General features: G+C 47.3%; 1 protein-coding gene across 1 annotated transcript in view; it reads right to left on the bottom strand.

The window, feature by feature from the left end:
- The window catches only part of csf1ra (colony stimulating factor 1 receptor, a), a gene marked incomplete at both ends in the record, with an annotated part of 14,696 nt that extends 6,163 nt beyond the window's left edge, over positions 1 to 8,533 (bottom strand). The window contains 16 exon segments of the mRNA XM_084469075.1: positions 60 to 163; positions 361 to 440; positions 584 to 746; positions 849 to 959; positions 1,235 to 1,339; positions 1,529 to 1,655; positions 1,817 to 1,908; positions 2,449 to 2,645; positions 3,484 to 3,595; positions 3,735 to 3,850; positions 4,804 to 5,005; positions 5,845 to 6,010; positions 6,114 to 6,250; positions 6,378 to 6,665; positions 6,949 to 7,251; positions 8,482 to 8,533. Coding sequence (XP_084325201.1) covers positions 60 to 163; positions 361 to 440; positions 584 to 746; positions 849 to 959; positions 1,235 to 1,339; positions 1,529 to 1,655; positions 1,817 to 1,908; positions 2,449 to 2,645; positions 3,484 to 3,595; positions 3,735 to 3,850; positions 4,804 to 5,005; positions 5,845 to 6,010; positions 6,114 to 6,250; positions 6,378 to 6,665; positions 6,949 to 7,251; positions 8,482 to 8,533 — 2,355 coding nt within the window.
- Positions 8,534 to 10,000: the final 1,467 nt, after the last annotated feature.

Here is a 10,000-nt window from a genome sequence, read left to right as displayed (position 1 = left end):
TGTCATGTTTGCGTTGTGCGCCGTAAGCGCCGCGCCTTAAGTGTTAAGTGAATACTTACATTCTTGGCCGCCAAGAAGTCCAGCCCCTGAGCCACTTGGTAGGAGAACATCAGAAGGTCTTCGATGTCCAACGGCCAGTGTCTGCTCTCCTCTGATACAGATGCTACACACACTCCAACAGTTACATATATATATATATTTATAACTAATATGAACATAAGTTAATGTTAATCTAAATAAATATATATATATCTTTTTATATCCATTAAGTTATTCATTCGTTATTGTTGTTTTCCTAGCTTCAGAACAACACAAACGATAATCGCTCGACCACAGCTATGTTGATTTCCAGATGTTTACCGTGAGGGGATTTGACGGCTGGGAAGCCGGGTCTCATGTCCAAGTAGCTGGTAGATGATTGGCTGGAAATGCCGCTGTCACTGTTGGGCAGACATGGGTGGGGGGGGGGAGGCCTTTCAAAATACAGCAAATGCGAGAGCGAGAGAGAGAGAGAGAGAGAGAGAAAGAGAGAGAGAGAGAGAGTTCAGAAAGCAGAAAAAGACTGCCAGACTTCGCGTCGTACCTTCGAACGAACTGTTTCGGTTGGCCGACGTTCTTGTAGTCCACGTTCTCCCCGAAAACCTCGGGAGCGCTCGTGACATAATCCAGGAACGTCTCCGCCCTCTGACGAAGGAAGTTCAGCAGGTCGCCGTGGCTACAGTACTCGGTGATCACCAGCACCGGCCCTGGTCGAGGAACAGTCAGGGTTGGGTTATTATCGTGGTCTGTTCTCAGGGTCTGCCCCGTGAGGAGGAGGAGCCGCTGGCTGAACAGGGGGGGGGTCTCACCTCCGTAAGTACACGCTCCCAGGAGGTTGACGATGTTCTTGTGCTGGCCCAGGTGACTCAGGATCTTCAACTCAGACATCAGAGCCTCCCGCTCGTCTGAGTGGGCGCTGGCTGCAGAGAGAGAAAGAGAGAGAGACACACACACACACACGCACACGCACACACACACACACACACACACACACACACACACACACATACACACATACGCACAACACATTAAAAGACCGGAAGGAAGAATCTGTATGTTGCCCTGTGAACTAAACACAGAAATTGACGTAGAAGTATTGACCCAGAGTCAGTGCTTGAGGTCATTGTGAGTGAGTGTGTGCAATGGTCTCAGGAGACCTACTCATACTAACAAAGCTTCCTTAGGCAGAGCTGACCTTTCAGCATCTTTACAGCGACGCGCATCACGTTGTCTTCCTCCCCGAGCCCGTAGGCTGTGGCCTCCACGACCTTCCCGAAGGCTCCGGCCCCTAAGATCTTCCCTGAAAGGACGACGAGTGCAAACACACACACAGTAGTCGCTGATCAATGCTCGACACAAAGCTGCTTTAACTGTCAGGGAAAGGTCATTGGGGGTCATTTTGTTCCTTTCTAAATTCTGATTCGCTTCTCAAATTCTGAAGAGGTTCACCGGCCCTGGGAGAACTATGGCTAGGGAAACTTCAACACACCTAGCTTCAGCTTGTCCCTGGGAAACTCCCATTTCTCATTGTAGGGCAGCTGAGTGGGGTCAATAAAGGTGTACATGTTCCCGTCCTTAGCTTCGATGATCTTCCACCGTATCTCATATCTTGGTGTCTGAAAAGAAAGAAGGGGATAATGTCAGCCTTAGGATGCAATGTGTATAGTTGCTATAGTTCTATCTCGAGTGCTGTCTTTCTTGGTTTATTTCTAGTTTAGGCATATCGGGGCGTGGTGTGAGGCAGAACTCTGGACTAGTGTGTAGATGTCTGCATCACCTGTTTGTATTTGTACAGCAAGAACACCAGGAGAACCAGGAGGACTGCCAGAATGCCTGACGCTCCAGCCAGGGTGGAGGTGAAAAGTTTATCTGGTCAATGGAAGAAAAAAACATTTCAGTAAACAAGAGTTCATTCATGTAAGTGAAGACACCTACAGGAACAGGAACAAGGCCTATGGAGGCCAATGGATTTACAAACAATACGACGCTGACATCCTATCCTGTAGGGCTGCTCGATTATGGAAAAAAATCATAATCACGATTATTTTGGTCAATATTGAAATCTCGATTATTCAAACGATTATTTTTGAGTTTGAAAACATGATGCATTTATTCATAATTTCTCTCAAAAAAAAAACACTTTGTAAATGAGAACTTTGAAATTTCCCCTTAAAAAAATATACACAAAATGGTCAAATAGAAAATAAAGTCCAGATATGAATCCAGCTGTTCTGCAATTTCTATTAACTTTTTATTTTATTATTATTATTTTTTTCATTCAATCGTTTCAACTCGATTATATTCGTTTGGTGATCGTTTCACTCTGAAATCGCGATCGAAATTCGATTAATCGCCACCGGCCCTACTATCCCCGTCTGTCTGTCCGTGTGTCTGTCTGTCTGTCCTCACCGGAGACCTCCATGGCCAGCGTGTCGCTGCTGACGCCCACCAGGTTGAAGGCCACACACTCCACGGTCATCCTGCGGTTGGAGAGCCCCACGGTGAGCACGCTCTCCACCTCCACCGTGCCGTAGTCCCTCTGGACCTCCACCGTGGGCGCCTGCAGCGGCACCGGCAGCTGCATGCCCGTGGTGTTCTCGTTGCATCTGGACCAAGTCACGGATCGATAGTCAGTCGTCAACGTGGACGTCGCCCGTGTTGGCAAATATGAACGCGATGCCGGAGTATTTAGCCGCGTCCGCATGCGTGTTAGCATAGCCGTTAGCATGCCTGAGTATTTGGGTATGTCTGCATGCATATAAGGCTGGCATTTAGCATAGCAGTTAGCATGCCTGAGTATTTAGCTACGTCCGCATGCATGTTAGCATAGCCGTTAGCATTCCTGAGCATTTGGGTATGTCTGCATGCATATAAGGGTGGCATTTAGCATAGCCGTTAGCATGCTTGAGTTTTAAGCTACGTCCGCATGCATGTTAGCATAGCCGTTAGCATGCCTGAGTATTTGGGTATGTCTGCATGCATATAAGGCTGGCATTTAGCATAGCCGTAAGGAATGCCTGAGTATTTGGGTACGTCTGCATGCATATAAGGCTGGCATTTAGCGTAGCGGTTAGCATGCCTGAGTATTAAGCTACGTCCGCATGCGTGTTAGCATAGCCGTTAGCATGCCTGAGTATTAAGCTACGTCTGCATGCATATAAGGGTGGCATTTAGCGTAGCCGTTAGCATGCTTGAGTATTAAGCTACGTCCGCATGCATGTTAGCATAGCCGTTAGCATGCCTGAGTATTAAGCTACGTCTGCATGCATGTTAGCATGCCTGAGCATTTGGGTACGTCTGCATGCATATAAGGCTGGCATTTAGCATAGCAGTTAGCGTGCCTGAGTTCTCAGCCACGTCTGCATGCGTGTCAGGGGTACAGTTGGTAGAGCAGTACTCGGTACTTAGTACTTAGTACTTAGCCACCCCCGTTGTGATTCTCACCGGGGTCTTATCCCAAAGCACTGGTACCAGATGATCCTGGGGGCCGGGTAGCCGAACGAGGTGCAGGTGAGTGTGGTGATGTTCTCCCACCTCACCACAGCTACGGGTCTTTCTGCCGGTAAAAGAGACAAACACCGTAAAAAGGGAGGTGGACCTGGTGGAATGGATCCGTCTTTCCCACATCTTTAACGGCTGGCAGCTGTCGAGATGATTCAAACGTGTCCACTTGTTAGAGGGAGAAGCTTACGTACGGTACATTTGGACTTGGAAGGTAATGGATGCGTTGGTCATGTGGCTCTTGGCGTGGAAGGTGTACTGGCCTTGTTCCTGGGCATTAATTCTCTTGAGCAAAAGAGAAGCATGGTACCTACAGTGGCAAAGCAGACGCACAGTTCCTGGTGTAAAAAAGGGGAATGTTTTGTCTGGGCTGACTAACATTGCGGTCTGGCTTCAGACAGTTTGAATGTGTCATAAGCACCGACCGCATAAAAAAAGAAATGTCTTCCTCAAACCAGCAGTAAATATAAATAAATATATCTGATGACCATCTGATATTGTGATGTCAAATTGAGCCGCAAAATCAAAAAAAAAAAACAATCAAAGAAAGCGAGTGCCGCTAGGCAGTTACTAAAGTTGATGTGCTGACACACTTGCACAAGGTTGTGCAACGATGATTGCAAACAAAGGCCATCAAACCGTTTGCTTTCTTCACAACCCCAGCCTAGCCCACACACACACACACACACACACACACACACACACACACACACCACCACCACAGCACTTCCCCATCACCCGACAGCAGAGTCGTCTGAGTCGCATACCCGTGTACCCATGTACCTGTGTACCTGTGTACCTGTGTACTCATGTACCCGTGTACTCGTGTACCTGTGTACTCGTGTACCTGTGTACCTGTGTACTCATGTACCCGTGTACTCATGTACCTGTGTACTCGTGTACCTGTGTACTTGTGTACCTGTGTACTCGTGTACTCGTGTACCTGTGTACCTGTGTACCTGTGTACTCGTGTACCTGTGTACCTGTGTACTCGTGTACCTGTGTACTCGTGTACCTGTGTACTCATGTACCTGTGTACTCGTGTACCTGTGTACCTGTGTACCCGTGTACTCGTGTACCTGTGTACTCGTGTACCTGTGTACTCATGTACCTGTGTACTCGTGTACCTGTGTACCTGTGTACCTGTGTACCCGTGTACTCGTGTACCTGTGTACCTGTGTCCCTCTGTACCTGTGTACCTGTGTACTCGTGTACCTGTGTACTCATGTACCTCTGTACCTGTGTACCCGTGTACCCGTGTACCTGTTGTTGTATCTGGTGAACTTCTGGTCCTGCGCGGAGGCGTTGGGGGACGTGGGGGTGTCCCAGCGGTGCTCAGAGATGCGGGGGTAGGCCTCGATGGCCACGCTGAGCTCCAGGTCCTCCCCCTCGTTCACCTGCACCGAGAGGCCCTTGTGGGCGAGCCGCGGAGACAGCTGGGGGGACATCCGGATGTAGGGCCGGTCTGCCGTGAGGAACGAAAGGACAGACGGCACTAGGATGTTAGGATGGAGCATAGCACTGCCACTGCACGAAATGGTACAACAAAAGTACCACGGCGATGTTGGAGATTATACGTGTTCACATGAGAGCGGGTTTGGAGAAACTTGTAGGCCTATTTGCTTTGCTACTTGCATTGTGCATAATAATCCCTTACAGATGTTTTTACTCACACATATACATACACAAATATAGGACCTGCTTACAATATATCATTCAAAACACAGCGGTGTGGAATGCATAACCTACAGATGTTGTAACTAGCTACGGTACCAACGTTTTCTTGAGGTTTACATCTTTATTTTTATATGTGGTATTTGCGACAGGAGTTAAGATTTAATTATTTATTATATATATAATAATCTGTTACCCAATCGGATTACCCAATCTGTTGGGTAATCCGCTTTTAGTGAAGTGGAAAGTTGTTGACAATATCTGTCTCGAGTTGACTCCGGTCTGCGGTCGCATCGTTAAAAGAAGCCGTATTTTGATTTTAGACCGCTCCGGGATCACTCCTGATAAATCTCTCTATTGATTAGTTTCGGAAACACCATCTTGCGTGTAATCCCACAATGCTCAATGGCGGGGAAAATGAGTCAGAAAAGGAGTAGAGCGGCCCGGATGTTCTTCCTTCAAAATTGTTCTCTCTTCTCCCTCTTTAAAACTCTCAAAGTTTTGAGAGAATTGTGACACCTTTAATCATCATCAGTCAGTTATATCGATTTTGAACAAGGTGAATTTGAATTTGTCGTTCACTCCTGAGTAAATTTAGGCCGCTCCCGTGCTTTGCCTCTTATTTCCTACCGATGACACGCAGGTATGTGGTGGAGCTGTTCACCCCAGCTTCGTTGGTGCCGATGCAGGTGATGTTCCCCGCGTCCTCTGGGCTCAGGGACTTAGCGGTCAGAATGCTCTCTATGTCCAGACGGTTCTCTCCGTTGGAGCGAGCGTCCTCCTTGATGGTCGTCCTCTGCAGGCAATGAGACAGAGAAAAAAACAAACCAGCTCAGAATAACGAGACTTTGTTATAAGAAGATGAAGAGACCCACATTCTAGTAGCTGCTAGCGGAAACCATTGTGCTGGGATGCTTCCAGGTGACGATGTAGTTGAAGTTGGGATTGTGCGTGGTGCAGTGGATCCTGAGGTCCTCCCCGACGATGCGGACGTATTCGTTCTTATCCAGAAACACGTAGGGCGGGAATCGAAGCTCTGAAACACAGAAGGAATCACGCACACGCGCTGGATGGGCGATTTCTGCGTTTTCTTCAAATCGACAGACCCAACCCCTGTTACACCATTTGATCTTCAATCAGGCAAAGGTGGAAAAAACTCTCACTCTGAATGACGTTGATGGAGAAGGCCCTGGACACCTTCTCCACGCCCCCGACCCTAGCGGTGCAGACGTAGTCGGCATTGAAGCTGGGGTGGAGGCTGTGGATGAGGACGCCCCGGTGGGGGAAGGCCGTGAAGTTCATGCCTGGGGGCAGAGTGGTGCCGTTGTCCATGCGGAGGCCCATGTGAGTGGCTGTGGGGTCGGTCAGCAGGCAGGGCAGCAGGCACTCCTCCCCCTCCTTCCTCACCACTCGGAGTTGGGAGATGCTGGTCCAGAACAGGCGGTTTGGATCTGCAGGCGATCCGATAAAGGGTAAAGAATCTTTTTTTTCTGAGGACATTGATCTTAAGTGATTGATCAGTGGACACACTGTCAGTGGACAGGGTTAGGGTTAGGGTTAGGGTTTCACGTACAGTGTGTCAGTGGAGAACAAGTATGATTCACATCCTAGATAAGGCACTATTCTTCCAAAATAAATATAAAAACACACAGTCAGTGCCTATGTTCCTATTTGCACTGAGAACGACCCCCCCCCCCCGTCCGCCCCCCCCCCCCCCCACTCCACTCCACTCACCGTTCACATACACGTGCACCCAGGACGCGCCCCCCCCCTCGCCCGGCGCGTTGTGGTTCCGGGACGCGTACGCGCACTGGTACGTGCCGGTGAACTCGGCGGACGGCCGGTCCACCTTGAAGGTGCGGACGCGGCCCGCCCCCCGGGACACGTAGCGCCTGTGTTTGGGCAGCCTGGTGGTCCAGGCGACCGGGCCGTCCCCCTCGCACCTCAGCACCAGCGGGGCGCCGGGCCACACCACCACCTCGTCGCCCACCACCACCACCCTGGAGTTGAACTTGATGAGCGGCCGCCTCCATTCCGCTGCGGAGCAACGGGGGAAAAGGTTGAGCGAAATCGACGGAAACGACGGGAATACGTTTTTTCATATTCAAGCTAGAGAGCTGATTGATCCTAAACATGTCTCCATGTTACACTCTCAAAGTAGCCTTCTTTTTCCCCATCCCTTAGTATGGCCTTGGAAAGCCTACAGGTGACTGGGATTAAAGGCGATCACAATTGAACTTTATATCTTGACTTGACTCGCTGTTTTCAGATAGGCTGCCCTGAGTTTATAATCTTTTGACCTCAGGTAGCAGGCCAACAAATGTCTAGTTGCAGCATTCCTTTTCCCGCTTCTGCATTCTGAAAATGTCAGTACAAGATCTGGTGATGGGAAAATTTGTGATAGTAAAAGGTCAAATACCGTCCTGGTTTCAAGCTACTATGTTTTTTCACAGTAGGTTTCCGGACAGAAAGTGAAATATCAGCATAACACAGTGTTTTTATGCAACTGACCTCTATTCCAGTTTTTTATAAACAAACAGAAACAGAGTTTACACAGTCCATCCATAAATATGTTATTAAGCCATTCCAAACAACACTTTCAAATTACCCTTTTCTTTATGAAGCATGTTAAATTCCCCAGAAAGCAAAGCTAATTGTTTGATCCATTATAAGAGCTCATGAAAGATTCCTTTATGCACTCTCCAGTGTGTGAATTGTGAATAATTGCAATTCAATGCTAGCTGAGTGAATCCCTTGTAACTCCTGCATGGTTGGAGACAGCTCACACATACAAAATGCAAAGATAAATCACAAGAATGACCACGGAAAACATCTCATGATTCCACAGAGAAATTATCTATTATACTTAAATAGTTATATATATATATATATACTATGCTATAAAATAGTTAAATATCATCAAACATATATATATATAATTTCAATATATATACAAATACATGCATTGTATACTATTTACTGGTCATTATTTATTCTGGAAAAAATGTCAGTAAAATAAAATGTGTGTTTAAATACAAAGTAAAACGTTGCAGCTCCACTCGCACAACTTACACTCAAATTTCGTAAACCATCCCACATGTTCAAACTTCTCCTGTGTGTGTGTTGTACAATATACTAATGTATAAATCCGCTCTAATTTCCCACTGTGGCTCTGCACAAAGAAGTGTCTCCTCCTGCAGAATACAGGTGTCTCTCACTGCCACTATAGCAATGCCCCCTCTACCGTACAATCACCAAGACTCTTACCTTGAAGGGAAGGGGCCAAAATCCCCAAAAGCAGAGCATAGTAGCGCAGCATCCTGCATAAGCTCCCAGCCCTGCGAGTCTCTGAGTCTTGGGGCTGAGTGTTGGTGTCTCTCTGCGTAAGGAATAAAAATCAAGCTTCTTTAGTGATGTTGGACGGTGGAGAAAAACATGAGAATGATGCATGAGGAGTCATCTCTATCTCAGCTCACTTGACTTCTCCTTTCCTCTGACGGAGGAGGAGGGCTTCTTCACACAGAACGTCTACAGAGGTCAAATCCTTTCCAGGCACATCAGATGATCCTGCCTCTAAAACCCGAACACACAATGCCCCCTCTTTCACTACATGTGCGCCGTCAAACAAGGCTCGAATTCGGAGGCCCGGATTAGTTTTTTATTGCCTGATAAACCAAGTGTTCAACTCAACTACACACTGGGAGGGATTTCACGATCGTGCTCCTTTTGTGGATATCTGAATGAACAAACCTGTAGGTGGATCCCAGTATACCAGGGCTGTTCGGTGGGGACCTCCTCTGGTTTGACAATATCCAAGGGTTCAAGACGTGACTGCACTGGCTTCACTGTCTGCGTCCCACTGCAGTCCTACACAAAAGGTCCTCTCACAACAACATCCAGATGGACAAGTAGAGGGGGGGTAGTGGTTGTGTGTCTGTGTTAAAACTTGTGATTGTCACTGCCAGACTGTATCCGGGATTATGCTACTTCTGCTCCCTGTGGCCGTAGAGGTGAGACTAATTACTAATCAGTGATTTTCAGCCTGATCAAGGCTGCATGTATGGGGGCTGAATGGGGGCAGAGGGCCCCTGGGTAGGGCCCCTATATGGCCCCCTAAGCACAGGAAGAGCCACAGATGCAGGCCACTGAAGAAAATTAAATATAATTGAAATGGTGTCATTTCAATGTATGTCTTTATCCTCATCGAGATTCATGATTTTTTAGCGATAAAGACATGTTTCACTGTTTGTCTTCATCCCATGATGAGGATAATATATATTTATGTATAAATACAATCAATTTCAATGCATGCATCAGCCTGGGGGCTGGTTTGCGTTATATTTAAACCAGGACCGGGTCTTTTTTCCTGAGCGTGCCCCCGAGTGCCCTGGTGCATAAACAAGAGCTAGCTTTAGCCACTTACTGTGACTGTTACTGTGAGGTGTGACTGCTGAGACGTACACCTATTCCACATTTCACAATTCACACTTTTAGAGCACTTAACGCGCAACCTTGAGCAGGCTGCAGTTCACTTACGGCCTATGGGCGGGAGTCATGAGTAGGAATCTGTGGTTCTTACACAGAGCAGCTTTATTGTCTTGGAATACATACATGTCATAGTGTTATTCAAAGTTTGACCTCATTCTGAGTCATCAATTCTAAATGAAAAAAAACACAGATTTTTTTTTTGTTTGCTAGTAAAACTTTATTGTCACATTTTAAGCATGTAAAATACCACATATAAAAATAAAGATGTAAACCTCAAGAAAACTTTGGTACCGTAGCT

This window comes from Micromesistius poutassou, assembly GCF_964030765.1.
Source record: "Micromesistius poutassou genome assembly, chromosome: 6".
Lineage (NCBI taxonomy): Eukaryota > Metazoa > Chordata > Actinopteri > Gadiformes > Gadidae > Micromesistius > Micromesistius poutassou.
The sequence above is the reverse complement of the archived record's forward strand: the minus strand, read 5'-3'. Positions and strand labels throughout refer to the sequence as shown.